The sequence below is a fragment of the Phaenicophaeus curvirostris genome, chromosome 11, assembly GCF_032191515.1.
Source record: "Phaenicophaeus curvirostris isolate KB17595 chromosome 11, BPBGC_Pcur_1.0, whole genome shotgun sequence".
NCBI lineage: Eukaryota > Metazoa > Chordata > Aves > Cuculiformes > Cuculidae > Phaenicophaeus > Phaenicophaeus curvirostris.
This window is the reverse complement of record NC_091402.1, coordinates 18,027,336-18,046,392: the sequence shown is the minus strand read 5'-3', so window position 1 is coordinate 18,046,392 and position 19,057 is coordinate 18,027,336. Positions and strand designations below refer to the sequence as shown.

The following is a 19,057-nucleotide window of genomic DNA, read 5'->3' as shown; positions in this document are numbered from 1 at the left end:
GCTCTGTCCTGTCCTGGGGGATCTGAAGCGATGGGAGTGCCTTGGGTGCCTGCTGCCCGTGAAGGCAAAGCGGTGGGTGCTGATCTTCAAAATGGAGCAATGCAGTAGTTTTCAGCTTCTTGCGTTGTGTTTTCCTACTCTATTGCTGGCATGAGGAGTGATAGAAGGCAGCAGCCCTTGCTGGTGGCACAGCCACCCACTCCAGGGACATGGCCAGCCTCCCTGCTCCAGAGTAGGAGGTTGGCAGAGCTGGACTCAGCAGTTTGCTTCCCGCAAGGCACACGCAGCCTCAGCTGGCTCCCAGCAGAGCTGCCAAGGCAGCAAGGCCCACAGCAAGGGTTTAACGGTCTGTATCGAGAGCTAATGAATCACGTTTTTGCTGTGGATGTCTGTTCCCAAACCTTAGCCCTGTGCATGCTGCTTTGGGGGTTGCCTTGGATCAGTGTCTCCCTGGATTTGGGTTTGTAGCCTTGCACTTTGTTAAACTGCACACCACGGGGGTTGCCCCCATGTCCCAGCTACATAGTGAACGTCACCCCATCTGTGCCACCACTGTGCTGTCACCACAGCCAGGGCTGGAGGAGCAGAGGGGCAGCCAGCCGTGGGCATCTCTGGGAAGAGCTGCACCCGCTGTCCTGGAAAGGCCCTTGCGCATCCCAGGGAATCAAAGCCCAGCGTGTAAACTCATTATCCCCAAACCTGCTCTGCAGTTCCTGCTCTGCGCACGGGTGACAGGCACAGATAACGCACTTGTGCTGCCATTAGCCATAATAGGCCACTACTGGAGCAGCATCTCCCTGTATTGGTGTGGTTTTATTGCGGTGCAGCAGTGAGGGGTGCTGGGAGGCTGGTGCCAGGGTAGAGATGTACTGCCTGTGACCTACACCTCTGCTTTATTATCTAGAATGATTCAATTACAACTATTTTGTGGCAGTAATACTCTGATGATTTTCTCCTCTTCCTCCGAGCGGTTAGCTGGGTAATCAGAACATATAAACTCAAAAGCCTTCAAAATTTTTTAAAAGCATCACCTCTCTCCTGATTGGGTTTCTTGACAACAAGTCCCTAATTTGAGGAGCTGCAGTGGGGGCCTTGCAAAGCTGTTCCTGTCACATGTGAGTGCTGCTCTGCTCTTTATTAGATGAGGTTTTTTTCAGAGAGTTGCCTGCGGGGCCAGAGCTGCTCTGCTGGTCGGCATTAGCCTGATGGTGCCAGGAGGGCCTGGAGAGGGACAACGTAAATCCCTGTGGAGCACAACTGGCATAGCCACAGCCCCGCCAGTGCTGGTGCGTGCTGGACTGGCCAAGCTGGAGGATTTTTGTGGTGGCTGAGGAGTTAATCATAGCAGATTATCAATGTTCAGGAACCATATGGAGTTTATGAATTAATATGCCAGCTTCTCCCAAGTGGTAGGTGACAGGACAAGAGGGAATGGCCTCAAACTGTAACAGGGCAGGTTCAGATTGGACATTAGGAAAAATTTCTTCACTGAAAGGGTTCTCAGGCCCTTGAATGGCTGCCTGGAGAGGTGGTGGAGTCACCATCCCTGGAAGTGTTTAAAAGACAAGTAGATTAGGGATATGATTTAGTAGTGGACAGGTACAGTTGGGCTTGATGATCTCAAAGGTCTTTTCCAGCCTAGTGATTACATGATTCTGTGATTCTCCAAAGGCTTTGAAATCCACACCCACCAGGTGTCAGCCCTCCGTGTTGTGTAAGCACCATGGGATATTCTCTCTGGAACATGCCAAGCTGCACTTTATGGCCTGCTTGCTATTTCCCGTCATAGTCCTGAGATGTGTGTTCAGCCCAAGCGCAGTCCCTCAGCAAGGATGAGCCCTACCTGCTCTGCCCACCTTGCCACCCCATCCCCGGTGGTGACCAGGCTTCAGCTCCTGTGCAGGTGGAAGGGAGGCACCAGCTGTGAGGATGGTGAGAGGTGGTTTGGGGACACATCGGGTGCATTTGCACACCCTGCACTTGGACTCTGTTTGCCTGGTTTCCATGGGAGTGGGAGCTTGCTTGCAATCAAACCCCAAATCAGTGGGCAGCATGCACTCTCCCCACCCCCTCGTTTATACTAATGATAATTGATAGGGGACCATCTGTCACCATCAGTGGTGGGTGAGAGCCGGTGGCGGTCATTGTTGGTGGGGGAGCGCAGGAACAGAGGGCACCGGGCAAAGGCAAAGCGCCGGTGATGCCAGGATTCAGCGCTGTGCCAGCAGCATGTGGGACGCCATGGCCCCATCCACAGCTGGTGCCCTCTGCAGTGGCAGCTGGACTCCCTCGAGGTCCCCAGACCTGCTGTGTCTGGGGTCAACACGTGTCCTCTGACGTCTACCTTGCTATGCAGATGACCTGTGCTGTCCAAAGCAGTGTGCGGCTCCAAAGCCACCACTCAAATTTCTGACTGTGGGACCTTGCACAGCCTTATCAGGGTTCCCTTTTGGGGTGAGAGCGTGCTCGGCTGCCCAGGAGTGTTGAAGAGAGCACGTGGATTCTGTGGTGTGGGGAGCGAGGGCTGAGTGAGCAGATGAAACCCATCTGCGGTGTGAATCCATCCTGCTGTTAACTCGTATGTCTTTTGGGGAACAACAGAGAGGCTACTCGAGGGGTGATTCTATGATTCTATGACTGCGGTGTTGGCACAGGGTCGCCCTGCTCCCCAGATGACCAACTCTGTCCTGCAGCCCCTCCAGCACAGCAGCATGGGAAGCTCTTGGAGTTGGGATGTGTATGGAGGCACTGTGTGTCCTCCGTTCTCCCTGTCCTTCCCTACCCCATCCTAAATTACCCTGTTTCCCAAATTTACTCCATTTTCCTCCCCTGCAGAGTTCTTTCTTCCCTATCAGTGCCCAGGCTGCCTTGCCTCGGGTGCCATCCCTCTTCTTCAACAGGGGGTGGGTGAGGATGTTTCCCCCGCCACGACGCACCAAACACTAATGAGGACGTAAACCCTTGTTATTCCTAAGCCTATTACAAGCTCCAGTGGATTAGGCTGTGATATTAGTTGATTGAGATCAAACCAACAGCTCAGTTGCAAAGCTGAGGCACTAACGAACCACCCTGATGCAAGGGCCCCAAACGGAATTTTCTTTCGAAAAACAGTTTGTTTGTTTTTTTTTTCATGGGTGCTGGAAGGAAAACCTGCAACTTGAGGCAGCGTGGGTGCCTCACCTGGTGGGTGGCTGAGGGCACAGGACTTGGCCAGGTACACCCCTGCCATGTGCCCAGGTGCCTGTGGATGGTGGAGCCAAGCAGCAGGGGCTGTGGTGTTGGGCAAGGGGAAAATCTTTCTCATCCACACAGTAAAAAAAAACCATCCCTGAAGCCACAAAATTTGGTGCTGCTTGCACTGAGAACCTTGCACCCTCATATGAATCATAGAATCATAGAATAACCAGGTTGGAAGAGACTCACCAGATCATCGGATCCAACCATTCCAATCAAACACTAACCCATGCTCCTTAGCACCTCGTTCACCCGTGCCTTAAACCCCTCCAGGGAAGGTGACTCAACCACCTCCCTGGGCAGCCTGTTCCAGTGCCCAATGACCCTTTCCGTGAAAAATTTCTTCCTAATGTTCAGCCTAAATCTCCCCTGGCGGAGCTTGAGGCCATTCCCTCTCGTCCTGTCCCCTGTCCCTTGGGAGAAGAGGCCAGCTCCCTCCTCTCCACAACCTCCTTTCAGGGAGTTGGAGAGAGCAATGAGGTCTCCCCTCAGCCTCCTCTTCTCCAGGCTAAACAACCCCAGCTCTCTCAGCTGCTCCTCATAAGGCCTGTTCTCCAGCCCCCTCACCAGCTTCGTTGCTCTTCTCTGGACTCGCTCCAGAGCCTCAACATCCTTCTTGTGGTGAGGGGCCCAGAACTGAACACAGGATTCGAGGAGCTGTCTCACCAGACAGGGATGTTCCTCACGCGAGAGGATACATCCCTCACATGGAGACAGCCGTGTCCCTCACACACTGGGACATGTCCTCAACACGGGGATGGGCAAGTTCCTCACACAAGGGGACCTGTCTCTCCTGTGGGGATGGGCACATCCCTCAGAGACAGGGATGTCCCTCACACGAGGGGACACGGCCTTCACACGGGAACAAGCAGGTTCCTCACAGGAGGGGACATGTCCCTCACACAGGAACAGGGACGTCCCTTACAGGAGGGGACCAGTCCCCCACATGGGGGGGACATGGATGTCCCTTAGAGGAGGGGACAAATCGCTCACAGAAGGGGACATGTCTCTCAGATGGCGACAGGGATGTTCCTTATTGGAGGGGACACGTCCCTCACAGGAGAACAGGGCTGTCCCTTACAGGAGGGGACGTGTCTCTCAGACGGGGACAGGGACGTCTCTTAGAGGAGGGGACACATCGCTCACAGGAGGGGAACCCCCCTCGCCGCGGTGCCACCGACCGCCGGGCCCGCCCCGGGGCGGGCCCGGCGGTCGGTGGCACCGCGGCGGGGGCGGCGCGGGCGCCATGTTGCGCGGGGCGGGGCGGAGCAGCCCATCCGCCGTGCGCCGGGCGGCGGCCGCCGGGGCGCCATGGCGGCGGAGGAGCCGCTGCCGGCCCCGAGCCGCCGGGCGCCGCCGCCGCTGCTGCTTCTGCCGCTGCTGCTGCCGCTGCTGCTGCTGCTGCTGCCTTTGTTCCGCCCCGCCGCGGGCACCGCCGGGGGCTGCGCGGCTCTGCCCGACCCGCCGGGCGCCCCGCCCGCCGCCCCGGCCCCACCGCCATCCTCATCCCCGGCTCCATCCTCATCCCCGTCTTCATCCCCGTCCCCATCTTCATTGACAACTCCATCCCCGTCCCCGGCTCCATCCTCGTCCATGTCTTCAGCACCATCCCCGTCTCCATCCTCATCCCTGTCTTTGTCGCCGTCCCCAGCCCCGTCTCCTTCTCCAGCCCCATCTCCTTCCCCATCCCCATCTTCATCCTCATCTCTGTCTTCTTCGCCATCCCCATCTCCGTCCCCATCTCCATCCTCAGCCCCATCTTCATCGCCATCCCCATCTCCGTCCCCATCCCCATCTTCATCACTATGTCCATCTCCATCTCCATTCCCATCCTCCTCTCCATCCCCTTCCCCATCCTCCTCTCCATCCCCATCCTATCCATCCCCATCCTTCTCCCCATCCCTGTCCTCCTCTCCATCCCCATCCTTCTCTCCATCCCCATCCTCTCCATCCCCATCCTCTCCATCCCCATCCACCTCTCCATCCCCATCCTCCTCTCCATCCCCATCCTCCTCTCCATCCCCGTCCTCCTCTCCATCCCCATGGCCATCCCCATCCCCATTGCCATCACCATCACCCGGGCGGCGGGGCCGGCGTGCAGCCCCCAACCGGCACCCGCTCTTCCCCCAGTACAACTACCAGGCGGAGGTGGCAGAGAACCAGCCGGCGGGGACGACGGTGTTGGCTGTGGCAGCGCAGGACCCCGACTCAGGCGATGCGGGGCGTCTGGCATACTCCATGGATGCACTGATGAACAGCCGCTCGCGGGAGCTCTTCACCATCGACCCGTGGTCTGGGGTCATCACAACCACCCAAGCCCTCGACCGCGAGAGCATGGACCTGCACTATTTCCGCGTGACAGCCACCGACCACGGGGCACCCCGGCTGTCGGCCACCACCATGGTGGCCATCGCCGTGGCTGACCGCAATGATCACAACCCCGTCTTCGAGCAGGGCGAGTACCGTGAGACCATCCGGGAGAACGTGGAGGAAGGGTACCCCATCCTGCAGCTGCGAGCCACGGACGTCGACTCCCCACCCAATGCCAACATCCGATACCGCTTCGTCAATGAGCAGGATGCCCACGCTGTCTTTGAGATAGACCCTCGCTCCGGCCTCATCACCACCAGTGGGACGGTGGACAGGGAGAAGATGGAGAGGTACTCTTTGGTGGTGGAGGCTAATGACCAGGGGAGGGAGCCGGGGCCCCGCTCTGCCACAGTCAAAGTCTACATCACGGTCCTTGATGAGAATGACAACACCCCTCAGTTCAGCGAAAAGCGCTACATTGTCCAAGTGAGGGAGGACATACGGCCCCACACTGAGATCCTCCGTGTCACCGCCACGGATCTGGACAAGGACAACAACGCACTGGTTCACTATAATATCATCAGCGGGAACAGCCGGGGCCAGTTCTCCATCGACAGTGTCACTGGGGAGATACAGGTGGTGGCCCCACTGGATTTTGAGGTGGAGCGGGAGTACGCACTGAGGATCCGAGCTCAGGACGCAGGACGCCCTCCCCTCTCTAACAACACTGGCATGGCCAGCATCCAGGTGGTGGACATCAATGATCATGCCCCCATTTTTGTCAGCACGCCTTTCCAAATCTCTGTCCTGGAGAATGCTCCCCTTGGCCACTCTGTTATCCATATCCAGGCTGTGGACGCGGACTACGGTGAGAACTCACGCTTGGAGTACAAACTGACGGGGGTCTCGGCTGACACACCCTTTGTGGTGAACAGTGCTACGGGATGGATCACAGTCAGTGGGCCCTTGGACCGGGAGTCGGTTGAGCACTATTTTTTTGGGGTAGAGGCCCGGGACCATGGCTCTCCATCTTTATCTGCCTCTGCCAGCGTCACCATTACCGTAATGGATGTCAATGACAACCGCCCTGAGTTCACCCAGAAGGAATACTTCATCCGCCTGAACGAGGATGCGGCTGTGGGGACCAGCGTCCTCAGCGTCACGGCAATTGACCGGGACGTGAACAGTGCCATCACCTACCAGATCACAGGAGGCAACACGCGGAACCGCTTCTCCATCAGCACGCAAGGTGGGACGGGGCTCATCACTCTGTCTCTGCCGCTGGACTACAAGCAGGAGAGGCGCTACGTGCTCACAGTGACGGCCTCTGACCGTACCCTGCGTGACAACTGCCACGTTCACATCAACATCACTGATGCCAACACACACCGGCCTGTGTTCCAGAGTGCCCACTACTCTGTGAGCATCAATGAGGACCGGCCTGTGGGCAGCACCATCGTGGTGATCAGCGCCACGGACGATGATGTGGGCGAAAACGCCCGCATCACATACTACCTAGAGGACAACGTCCCTCAGTTTCGCATCGATCCAGACTCTGGGGCCATCACTCTCCAGGCAGAACTGGACTATGAGGACCAGGTCACCTACACGTTGGCTATCACTGCCAAAGACAACGGAATCCCCCAGAAAGCGGACACCACCTATGTTGAAATCATGGTGAATGACGTTAATGACAATGCCCCTCAGTTTGTCAGCCCTCATTACCAGGGCATGATCTCTGAGGATGCACCTCCCTTCACCAGCGTGCTCCAGATCTCTGCCACCGATCGGGATGCCCACACCAACGGACGAGTGCAGTACACCTTCCAGAACGGGGAGGATGGGGATGGAGACTTCACCATAGAGCCCACCTCGGGGATCATTCGCACTGTCCGCAGGCTGGACCGTGAGAGTGTCCCCGTTTATGAGCTGACTGCGTACGCTGTGGATAGGGGCATCCCTCCTCAGCGAACTCCTGTCCATATCCAGGTTACCATTCAGGATGTGAATGACAACGCCCCTGTATTTCCCGCTGAAGACTTTGAGGTCTTGGTAAAGGAGAACAGCATCGTAGGCTCTGTCGTGGCCCAAATCACAGCCGTTGACCCAGATGAGGGACCCAATGCCCAGATCATGTACCAAATTGTGGAAGGCAACATTCCTGAGATATTCCAGATGGACATCTTTTCTGGGGAGCTCACAGCCTTGATAGACCTGGATTACGAGACAAAATCCGAGTACGTGATTGTAGTGCAAGCCACCTCCGCCCCTCTGGTCAGCAGAGCCACGGTCCACATCAAACTTGTTGACCAGAATGACAACAGCCCAGTTCTCAAGAACTTCCAGATCTTGTTCAATAACTATGTGTCCAATAAGTCAAACACCTTCCCCTCAGGGGTCATAGGGAAGGTCCCAGCTTATGACCCAGATGTGTCTGACCGCCTCTTCTACACCTTTGAGCGGGGAAATGAACTGCACTTGTTGATTGTAAATCAATCGAGCGGGGAGCTGAGGCTGAGCCGTAAGCTGGACAACAACCGTCCGCTTGTGGCCTCCATGCTGGTGACCGTCACAGGTAGGATGTGAACATTATTAAACCTTTAGTTTGGTACCTTTGGGAAGCTCTGCATGGTCCCCCTTGAGGAGCCCAATCTGCATTGAGGGATGGGTTAGGACCTGGCAATAACACTTGGATTGGGAGCCCCTTCCAGTCAGGGAATACTGGAGGGTTTGGGAAGGGTGGTGGTGGAGCATGCTGCCAGAGTGCTGTAAGAGGGCTGAGGCTGGGGGTGGTCTGCAAGAACAAAGCATCGTTACTCAGCTGTGAGGATCGCTTATAGCTACTGGTGAGACACCTTTGGAGGTGCTGTTGCCTGCGAGGCTGTGCCGTGTGCTCTAGGTTGCTGGCTGGGCAAGCAGCTGGTTCTCAGGGTGGCCAAGCTGCTGGCCTAGAAGCTGGCATGCTGCTTTGGTCCCACGCCTGGGTGGCTGTGCTCCCTGCTGTGGCCAAGCGCTTCCCTGGCTGTGCTCAGGAGGCAGGGATTGAAGTCAGTGCAGACAGAGTCCTCTTAAAAATCCATCTGCTGGTTCAGTCCGGATTCCGGCTGAGGCAGCTACTGACACCTGCGCTTTCTAGTGCGGCTTTTAAAGCCTGGTACCACCTTCCTGCAGCCAACTTAGCGTTGCAGGGACAGCTGTGACAAACCTCAGAGTATGGTGCTTAAAACCATATCATTGCTTCTGCTGCCAGACTATCCAAATGCAGATGCTAGCGGTAGCTGCTGGGGAGACTTTGGGGAGTGTTGGGGTCCCCTCTGGCCCAGCTGAGGGAAAAAAAAGGGACCAAGGGGCTTCTCTGTGAGCAAGTGGGGTTTGGACCAGGAGCTCCCCACTGCCTGAGCTTTGCCTTCACCATCAGCCTTTCTTTGCTTGCGGATGCGTGATCTGAAATGGAGGCATCCATCCATCGCCGAACTGAGGAGCGGCTCTGGGGGAGGGAGGACAAGAGCCCTTCTTGGAGGAGCAAGTGCTGAATTACCCTGAGTGCCCCGGGAGCTGTATGTTAAATAGTGCTGCTTCCCTGACCCTTGGCTACCAGCTCCCCTTCCTTTTCATCGTCTCCCTCTCTCAGTTCGGCTTATTCTCTCTGGCCTGATCTAGTGGGAGGTGTCCCTGCCCATGGCAGGGGGTTGGAACTGGGTGATCTTTAAGGTCCTTTCTAACCCAAACCATTCTATGATTCAGCAATGGGAGGATTTCTTTCAAAAGATGGAGCGAGGGCTTTAAAGGGAGACCTGCTCAAGGCAGTCCCGCATGGCCAGCACCAGCCCGTCAATGGATTGGGACTCTTTGGGGGTTAATTGTAACCAGAGGGCTGGCTGAGAGTGGATGCAGGCACACACATGCCCATCACTGGAGATAGGGGGTGGTTTTGACCTTTCCAGCTTCTACTAGTGTGTTTATGCAAGCCCTGCCTCCTTGCACACTTAACCCTGCACAAAGGCAGGAGACAATCGCATCCCCACGTCCTGCATCGAGCCGCCTCGCGGCGAGTGGGCCCTTGCAATTAGAGTGTCGTCATCTTCCAGTGGGAAGGGAGATTGGGAGAGGTGTGCTTGCAAAGGAGGAGAAAATATGAAAGGGAAAGAGCTCTAACCAGGGAGGGAAACAACAAGACACTGGAAAACGGGCCTTTTGTTGGCTTTGATATTGGCTGTGGAGGTGGAGGTCTGGTTTGGGTTTTCCATCTTTATTGTTTGAAGCCCCTCACCCAGCTGGCAGGGCCGTCGGCCCCATGCTGTCCTCCTGTGCAGGGGGAGGGTGGGTTTGCAGAGCTGCTGGCCAGGACATTCAGACCCAGCTGCATTGTTTGCCTGGGCTCAGCACTGCCCCAGAGCACCTTCCTCCTGAAGGAGAGCAACAATAGCACCTAGGTGGGTGTCCCGAGGGTTGACATCCAAGGAGTAAGAGGCTTCCCTGCCTGCCCTTGAGCTTTATGGTCACTTTGAGGGAGGCTGGATCCTCCTAAAACACAGGGCAGGGGACCCTTCTGCCAGTCTGTGAGCTGTGAGTGTTTTTGGCTCAGCCCCTTGTAAGAGGCAGGGAAGACTTTGGCCATTACAGACCAGTGCCTTTCCAGGGGGAACCGATGGCCTCAAAACTAACCCTGCTCCTTGCAGATGGCTGCTAAAAAACTGTTCTTGGCCACTGAGAACACAAGACAGTGTGGTGGTGGGGCTGTGTTCATGGCCAGCAGCACAGCGTGAGATCAGAGCGCTTAAGGAGACTGACATAATTTTGACTTTAAACCATTCCAGACTGGTTTCACTGGCCCAGGCTGCTGCCTTGTTCCCCTTCCCCTTGAGCTCTTTGTATACAGCTTCCCTTGGCTTGCAGCCCTGGTAAGGGGACCTATCTTCCAAGGTGTCTCACCTAAACTTCCAGCCTGGCAGGGAAGTCTTCCCTGGAACACGTTTGTCTGAACACATCAGAGCTATCCCTTTAAGCCTAGTAAGGGTCCCAGTGTGCCCTGGCCTATCACAACTTGCATGCCTCTCCTTTCTTGAGGAGCCCAGTCTCAGGAGCTTCCTCCTCTGTTGAGTCCATCACAGCTGAAGGTAATGACCACAGGATTAGGATGGGAGACTTAAGGATTTCTGTTCCTGGTTTGGAATTGGTTTTGGAGTCTTCTTTATTATTATATTTTAGTCCCTGTCTTTAGAACTACTGGGAGAGTGACATTCATACTCTGTGCTGCACGAGGGGAGTCTGATTTACTGCTGAGATCTCTTAACCTGTCAAGTTGCATCAAAATCTTGAGAGGTCTGTCTGCCAATGCCCTTCAGAACTGGTGAGGAGTGTTCACTGTACCCATACCTGTTTCCTCTTTTGCTGACTTCTCTATCTGGAGGTGTTTTACTGCTCCTCAGCTGCAAACCTGAAAGTTACCCTTGTCTGTCCCTACAACACTCTCACCATCTCTTGGACGGCCACTCAGGGCGTGTGATAGCGGTGACTTTCGCTCTCTCAGGTGGTGGCTCTGCCTCTCAGAAGAATACAGGTAGTACAGGTGGGCACGAGAGCTTGTGTCTGAGCTCCTGGTCCCACCAAGTGAGGGACAGGGGGGTGTTCTTCCTGGTAAGGAAGCTCTGCCAGAGCTCTTCTTTGTGTAATTTTGCTGCTTTTGAGGCTGGTAATTGTCCATCTGGAAGTGCAAACACAGTGACCTGGTTCTGCCCAGCACAGGGGTTAGAGCCCTTCACGTCCCTTCTCTCTACTCCTTTCCCTGTAGGCATGTTTCCAGGGCTCCCTGTTCTGCTGCATGAATATTCACCAGGCACCATCTCTCCAGCCACAGGATTTAATCAGAAGGGCTGAGCATTCGTGATTAGAACGCCTCCCGTGGGGGGGGGGGTCAGTGCCTCCAGCCAGCTTTGGGCTTTCTTTTGGTAGCTTCTCCCCCCATTTGCAGCAGGTCATTCTCTCAACCATCTGCTTCCCCTTGCACGGAGCTGAGGGGAGGCAGCCCTGGGTGTGATGCTAAGGTGGGACAGCATGTTCTGGGAGAGCTCGCTGAAGAGGGGCCTCCTTGCTCCTCAGAGGTGTTCCTGGGCTCCAGCCTGCTCCAGGACTCAGCATCACATCAGCCGGGACGTAATCACAGCCATAAATCAGGCAGACATCTGCCTGCCTAGTGCTGGGCACTGAGCAGCCCTCCAGGAGAGCGAGAGCTGTCCCCTGGGCCTTGTGGCTGCTGCCAAGTGAACCATGAGCCAGAGAGAGGAGAGGGGAGGCAGCTGGGCTGGAACCAAGCTCATACTTGTCTTGGCCAGAGAGGCAAACTGGGAGGAGGGGAAAAAGGGAGAGGAGGGGGAGTGGGGAATGCTTCTTGCTTACAAGGGAGCTGGTGTGAAAGTGGTGGTGTCCCAGGGTGCTGCCTCACCAGCTGGTCCCTCGGGAAGGAATGCCAGGCTGCCGGTGGCCTGGGGAGCATCTTGCACCAAGCGCAGCTGAGACACACTTGTGGCTTTCCTCTCGCTCCTGCCTCCCCAGGGCTGGGCGCTCTTGGCAGCCCGTGAGCCTTTGCAGAGAGAAGGTGCCTTGGGGAATGCAGGTGATGGTGGGGGTTCCTTGTGCTGAGCCCAGGCAGGTCTAAATCCTCCAGCACAACTAGCCAGGTGCTGGCTGGAGCTGTTTGGTAACCACTGTTGATGTTACCCTCTGTATCAGAGCTGGCAGGCTGTCACACAGAGGGGTGGTTTCTCACCTTGCTTCCATACAGGGCTGGAGCAGTTTGATTTCAGAGGGAAGCAGCCCCCCTTCCTCCAGGAGATTAGCTCCTGGTGACTGTACTGGCACAGCTGCTCCCCCAGCCCGGTGTGAGCCTTATCTCCAGAGCACCAGCCCCAGTGCGCAGGCTAGTGCTTGCATGGGAATTTGCAGGGTCGCCAGAAAGCTTTCACCTTCTAAAGAGCAGAAGAGAGAGAGGGGAAAAAACAGAGGTATTTCAATCTTTAAATCCTCCTGCACTGCAAACTTCAAACAGGGCTGAGGGAAATCAAAAGGCTTTGCGGTAGCCATGGGAAGAGAGGAAGGGTAAAGGCAGCTCTGCAAAGGAGGCTTGGAGCTGGGGCAGGGGATGGGCTGGCATTTGCATCCCTGCTCCTCACTGGGCTGGGACTGGGGTGCTGGGAAGCCTTCTGCTCCCTGTGCCGCCTTGCACTGGGTTACATTTGGCCACTGGAAAGTGGTGATGTCAGGGAATGGACTGGGGAACTTGTGCTCTGGGAGAGACTGGTGGGAGTTTTATCAGAGCAAGGTACAGGGCTTGCTGCCTCTGCTTGTAGCAGGGTTTCCTGGAGGAATTGGGAACATAGTCACATCTGTCTGCCTGTCTAGCTCTCATCTTGGCTGATATTTCCTAATTTGCTGCAAGTTTCACCTTTCAGGGTGGTGGAATCTGTTGGGTTTCAGGAAGCTGAGTAAGTGGGGTGAGGTAGGGGCCCCACATTGCGTAGCTGCTCTGGTGGGTGCTGCAGGGGGAGCTGCGCTGTTGCCCATCTGGGCTGATGCTGCGCTGCCTGCGCCCCTGCAGCCTGAGCTGCCGCTACATGAGCAGGGTGGGGTGTCGTGGGGTGGGATGCTGCTAATGGCCAAGGTCCTGAGAGAGAGCAGGCGGGCACGCTGATGTGCTCCGGGTGTGCACACACACTCCTGCATTCGTGCCTGGGAGATCACTTGTGGGGTGTGAGGACCTAAGGGGAAGGAGTTTGTTTCCAAGGAAAATAAAGATAAAAGAGAATTAAACAAATCGATGATAGGCCGAGGGAGGAGGAGATGCGGAGCAGATGGTAAGAAGCAGGGAGACCAGCACAAAAGCCTTGGAAACCCTGGAGGAGAGAGGAAGGAAACAGCAGGAGGAGGGTGCAGGGAAAGGCAGTGTGAGGGAGGCAGACAGGGCGCAGCAGGGAAGAAAAACACCCCAAGCCCTGGCATCAGCTCCTGTGTTTGCCCAACCTCCTGCTGCGACTTCCTTCTGCCTGGTTCTCACCACCATCTTTGTTCCTTAGAGCTCAGTTTGCTGCCGAGATCCAGGACAGGGAGGAAACCTGAGAGTTCTCTCAGTGGAGAGCCTGAGGGGAGAGAGAAGGTGCAGCCGTGCTGCCTGCTCCCCTCCAGTCCAGGTGGGACCCTGCTAGCCCCTGCGGCTGTGACTCCAAGCTTCCTCAGCAATGGACTTGGATCTTTTGAGGGCTGCACTAGGGTGCAGGGCTTTGCCCCCAGGGTGGAAGAGAGGAGACCCTCCAAGCAGCAGGCAAAGACCTGCAGTGTCCCTGTTCCCTCCCACAGATGGGATCCACAGCGTGACGGCCCAGTGCGTCCTGCGGGTGATCATCATCACAGAGGACATGTTGGCCAACAGCATCACAGTGCGACTGGAGAACATGTGGCAGGAGCGCTTCCTCTCCCCGCTGCTGTCCAGCTTCCTGGAAGGGGTGGCCATCGTGCTCGCAACACCCAAGGAGGACATCTTCATCTTCAACATCCAGAACGACACGGATGTTGGTGGCACGGTGCTCAATGTCAGCTTTTCGGCCCTGGCGCCGCGGGGCGGGCGCTACTTCAGCTCAGAGGAGCTGCAGGAGCAGCTGTACATGAAGCGCATGGTGCTGACGAGCGCCTCCATGCTGGAGGTGCTGCCCTTCGATGACAACGTCTGCCTGCGGGAACCCTGCCAGAACTACATGAAGTGCATCTCCGTTCTCAAGTTCGACAGCTCAGCCCCCTTCATCGCCTCCCCCTCCACCCTCTTTCGGCCCATCCACCCCATCACCGGGCTGCGATGCCGCTGCCCACAGGGCTTCACCGGGGACTACTGTGAAACAGAAATCAACCTCTGCTACTCCAACCCCTGCCTCAATGGTGGCATCTGCACCCGCAAGGAGGGGGGATACACGTGCGTTTGCCGCCAGCACTTCAGCGGTGAGAGCCCAGGGCTGGGGGTTGCAGGGAGATGGGTGAGCGGGTCCCTCGGTGTTGCTGTCACCATGGTGGGGGGTTCTTCTCAGGCTGGCAAGTGTTGGAGCCCCTCTTTGTCTGCAGAGGTCCAGCCCTGCTCCCAGCTCTCTGTGTTTCTATGGCACTGGATGCACAGGGCTGAGGTTGCCATAGAAATCTGTCTTGCAGGAAGGCTCTTGAGGATACTGGCCACCACCTTCCAGCCTTTTGTCGCAGAGCAGGAGGACCAAGCTGGACTGTGCCAGGCTGGGGCACAGGAGGCTTCTCTGCCATGCCTTACGCTAATGAGGCACTGGGGCTCTGGGACCATCAGAGGTGCTGGTTTCAGCTTTACCAATCTTCAGCTGATCCGGCAGGGGTATAGAGCCCGTGCTGGCCCCATGCATGGTGGGTGAGCTGCTGCCCATTCAAAACAGAAGGGGAGGCTGGGCCTGGCTGCCCCACCAGGCAGGATCTGATGCAGGCAGATCTGGTCCTGGCCATGGGGGAATCTCTGGACACTGCAAGTGTCTGGACACTGCCCAGAGTCCTTGACAAACTGGAAGAACCTGTGCCTGGCTGTTGGCAGCCTAGGGGTGAGGGAAGGTGGCCTGTGGCTACTGGGGAGGGAGGCCCTTCCTTGCCCTCCCTGCTAGAAGGAAGCACGGCAGCAGATGGCTGCCTTGGAGCTGCTCTCCTGTTGGTGGCTCCTGGTGAGATAAGCAGAGGCAGTGGTAATTAACCCCCAGCATTTGAAGCGTGAACAGCCATTAGTGGAAGGGTTAATGAGCTCATTTCCCTGTCACTTCATGCTGTCTCCTCCTCATCCTTTCGTGCCACACAGCAAGGAATGGGAGCAGAGCCTTGGGCGTAGGACTGCAGCTGAGCAGTTCCCTATGTGCTGCAGGGATGGCAGCATGGGAAAAGAGGCTGGCCAGACCTGTTACCAGTGCCAGAAAGGTGCCACGCTGTTTGGTGTCCCTCATCTGCCTGGCTTCCACTTGGCTTTTGCTCCAAGATCAGAGCCTGTATGCAGGGTTTGGTGGCTCCTGGTGCTGTGGGTGAGACTTCCATAGCTGTTGGCAGGGGAGCTCAGTGGTGCATTACTGTCCCCACACCACAGAGCCACAACTATGGTGTCTGTCCCAGGTATGTGCAGCAGCAGTGTCTATGGAGGCACTCCTAGCATCACCAGGACTTTCCTGGCTTGTCCTTGCCTCTCCATCCTTAGGACTTTTCAGCCTAGCTGTAGCCAGTCCCCTCCTGTCCCATTCCCATGCTATCCTGAGTCCAAATTTGCCCCATCAGCTGGAGCTGGCGTCGCACCCAGCCCAGAGGCTCGGGCTGCAGGGCTGGTAGTGGTAGCTTCCTTGTTGGCTACTGCAGGGAATGCCTGGGTGACACCTGGGCTGTCATATCCTACTCCTGCCCCCAGCCGCCTCACAAACTCCTGTGCTTTGGCTGCCCTGCCCCAAACCTGGGCTGGGGTCTGCATTCCTGGGGCAAGGAGTGGATGGGTGGCTGCTGCGTGCATGCCCCCGAGTCATTTCCCAAGCCTCTTGTCTTGCTCCTTGCCAGGTGAGAACTGCGAAGTGGACAGCCGGTCGGGGCGCTGCGTGCCCGGCGTGTGCCGCAATGGTGGCACCTGCACCAACGGCGCTGACGGGGGCTTCCGCTGCCAGTGCCCAGCAGGCGGCTTTGAGATGCCTTTCTGTGAGGTGTCCACCCGTTCCTTCCCGCCGCGATCCTTTGTCATGTTCCGAGGCCTGCGCCAGCGCTTCCACCTCACCCTCTCCCTCTCGTGAGTCTTCTACTTCCCCCACTGAACACCAGTGTCCACTGGTCCTCCTGTCCCCACTCTGGGGGCTCTTGTGCACCCTGAGCATGTCCAGGCACTCGCTGATGCTCTCCAGAGCCCTGCATTACTGGCTTTGCCTCGCCCTTTAGCCGAAGGGCTCTGAATCTGCACTGGTATCAACTCATCCCTTCCTTCAGTTCCTCTGCCCTTCCCTGCTGCCAGCTCTCTGCCTCCATGCCAGGCCCCTGTGTTCCCAAAGCATCCACTGGATCAAGCTCCCAGCCCTTTCCCAGCTGGTTTTGTGCCTGAGGCCAGGCCTGGGTGTCCGCGTGTCCCCATGCTGAGATGCTAGTGTGTGCTGCGGGAGAGCAGGGATCTCTGCTTGCTCCTGCCCTCCCACTTCCTCCCTTGTCCCAGGTTCAGCACCGTGGAACCCAGCGGCCTCCTGCTCTACAATGGGCGCCTGAACGAGAGACACGACTTTGTGGCAGTGGAGATCATCCAGGGGCAGGTCCAGCTGAAATACTCCACAGGTAGGCTCAGCCCTGCCTGTCGCAGGATTTGTGCCATGGGAGCTGTGAGAACGTCTGTGCTGCAAAGGGATAACAGGATTGGAAGAGGTGTTAATGGGCATCAGTGGATGGCACAAGGGATGAGTGTGTGTTCCAGGACCCTCCCTGGGCTTAGCAGTGCAAGTACAACAGGGAGGTTGTGAGCACAAACCAGGACAAATCCTTTTGGGGTTTCTGCTGCCACTCTGCTGCATCATGTCACCCCAAGCTTCCCCTCCTGCCTTGCTGTGAGCCAGTCCGGAGAGGAGATCACTCCTCGGGGTGGGTGTTTGCTGTCCTATTGGTGTCATATCAGCTGCCTTGTGCCATTGCTGCATCCATCCTGCCTGCCCTGAGGGGCGTCAGGGTCAGCTGCCAGGAGCACTGGGCCCGCCTGTTAACAACTGTGGCTTCCAACGCTCTTCCTCTGCACCAGCACCTGGTGGCCACCCTGCTGCTGCCCTGGTGTCCTCAGGGCAAGGCCCAGCAGTGAGTAGCAGGCAAGGGACCAGATGCACCATGTCAGGACACCCTGGCAGTCAGCCTGGACAGAGGAGCCCTCCTGTGGTGGTGGCTGCCGGTCCTAGGGCTGTGATTTCCCCTGCCCAGTTCCTGCTGCGAGGCTCTGCAGCAGGAGGGGCTGATGTGCTGAGCTTATCTCCTGGAAGCCTTTCTCCATCCCTGCACAAGGCTATCAGCTGCACGGCAGGGCAGGGTGTGCCTAAGTGCTGACTGGCTTCCCTCAGCGTCTCTGTTCTCGCAGGAGAGTCCAGCACGGTGGTGAGCCCCTACGTGCCGGGAGGTGTGAGCGATGGGCAGTGGCACACACTGCAACTCCACTACTACAACAAGGTACGTGTGCCCCTCTGCCATGTGTTTCTCTCCCCGCAAGGTGTGAGCGAGCCGCTCTGGTTCTTCTGTTCTCTGGCTCCCATTGGGGAGGCTGCGGAGAGAAAGTAGAGGTGCTTTCCAGCCCCTGGGGATGGGTGCAGGTGGAGATTGCCCCTCGGGACCACACGTGATTGCAGGGATGTGCTCCATGCAGTGTTCTTGCCCATATCCATCTGTGGCACTGCTTGCTGGGCAGGTATCCATCCCGTTTCATTCACACCTCCAGCAGCGCAACGGTGCCTGGGCCACGCTCAGGCCCTTTCCCTGCTGCTGTGCGAGCCCCTGGGTGCCTGGGTCTGGGGGCAAATGTGCTGCTAACACCCTGCGTTTGGTTTCAGCCCAAGGTCAGTGCCCTGGGGGTGGTGCAGGGCCCCTCCAAGGACAAGGTGGCCATCTTGACGGTGGATGAATGTGACGCCTCGGTGGCCCTGCAGTTCGGCAGCGAGATCGGGAACTACTCCTGTGCTGCAGAGGGTGTGCAGACCAGCTCAAAGAAGTGAGTTCCTCAGGGACTGCTGGGCGCTGCTGCATTGGGGAGAGGAGCAGGGCACTAGGGTCCCCTGCGGAGTCAGCCCCTCACATGTGGGACCCTGAGGATGGATGCGTCCCAGCCCCTTGCACTGGGGAGCCAGCTGGCCAACCTGAGGACGCTGTGGCTCTTAAAGCCCTGGCCTTCTGTCCTTGTAGGTCCCTGGATCTCACAGGTCCCTTGCTCCTCGGAGGTGTCCCCAATCTGCCAGAAAACTTCCCTGTCACTCACCGGGACTTTGTGGGATGCATGAGAGACCTGTACATTGACAACAAGCGCATTGACATGGCCTCTTACATCGCCAACAACGGAACTGCTGCAGGTAATGGTGCCACTGCTCCTGCCAGCCCCTGCCCTGGGAATTAGCCCCTCCTGCTCACGTGGCAGCACATGCTGGGCTGTAACAGCATTGTGGCAGCACAGCTGGAGCTGAGCACCTTCTCTCTTGAGAATGGGGCTTCCAAATCCCCCTAAACGAGCTGCTCCCCACCCCAGCTAATATTCTGGGTATGTCCCCTGATCCCAAGTGCAGAGCCTGCAGTGCTGGCCTGTTTGGGAGATGCTAGGTAGTCAGTCCAGCTCCGTGGTGTCTTTATTCTGGCGTAAAGAGAAGTGACAACCTTGATCCTAATCCCTGAGCAGACAGTGCCCTTGCAGAGAGACTGAGCTGCTGGACTTGCGTCTCTGGCAGGGAGGGGGCTGGTGGGCGGTGGTGCCTCTCTGTGTGAGCTGAGGGAGGAGGTGAGC

At 57.1% G+C, this 19,057-nt stretch overlaps 1 protein-coding gene across 3 annotated transcripts in view; it reads left to right on the top strand.

Moving 5' to 3' along the window:
- Positions 1-4,790: 4,790 nt before the first annotated feature.
- CELSR3 (cadherin EGF LAG seven-pass G-type receptor 3) overlaps positions 4,791-19,057 on the top strand; it is a 29,953-nt gene continuing 15,686 nt past the window's right edge. Inside the window, exons 1-7 of one of the 3 annotated variants that reach the window (XR_011338226.1) lie at positions 4,791-8,119; positions 13,894-14,526; positions 16,120-16,342; positions 16,757-16,872; positions 17,654-17,742; positions 18,120-18,277; positions 18,469-18,632. Coding sequence is in view for 2 of the 3 variants with exons in the window: in XM_069866255.1 (XP_069722356.1) it covers positions 4,828-8,119; positions 13,894-14,526; positions 16,120-16,342; positions 16,757-16,872; positions 17,654-17,742; positions 18,120-18,277; positions 18,469-18,632 (4,675 nt within the window). In the remaining variant the exon portion in view is untranslated. The remainder of the gene's footprint in view (positions 8,120-13,893; positions 14,527-16,119; positions 16,343-16,756; positions 16,873-17,653; positions 17,743-18,119; positions 18,278-18,468; positions 18,633-19,057) is intronic. The other 2 variants (XM_069866255.1, XM_069866256.1) reach the window with 2 other exon arrangements.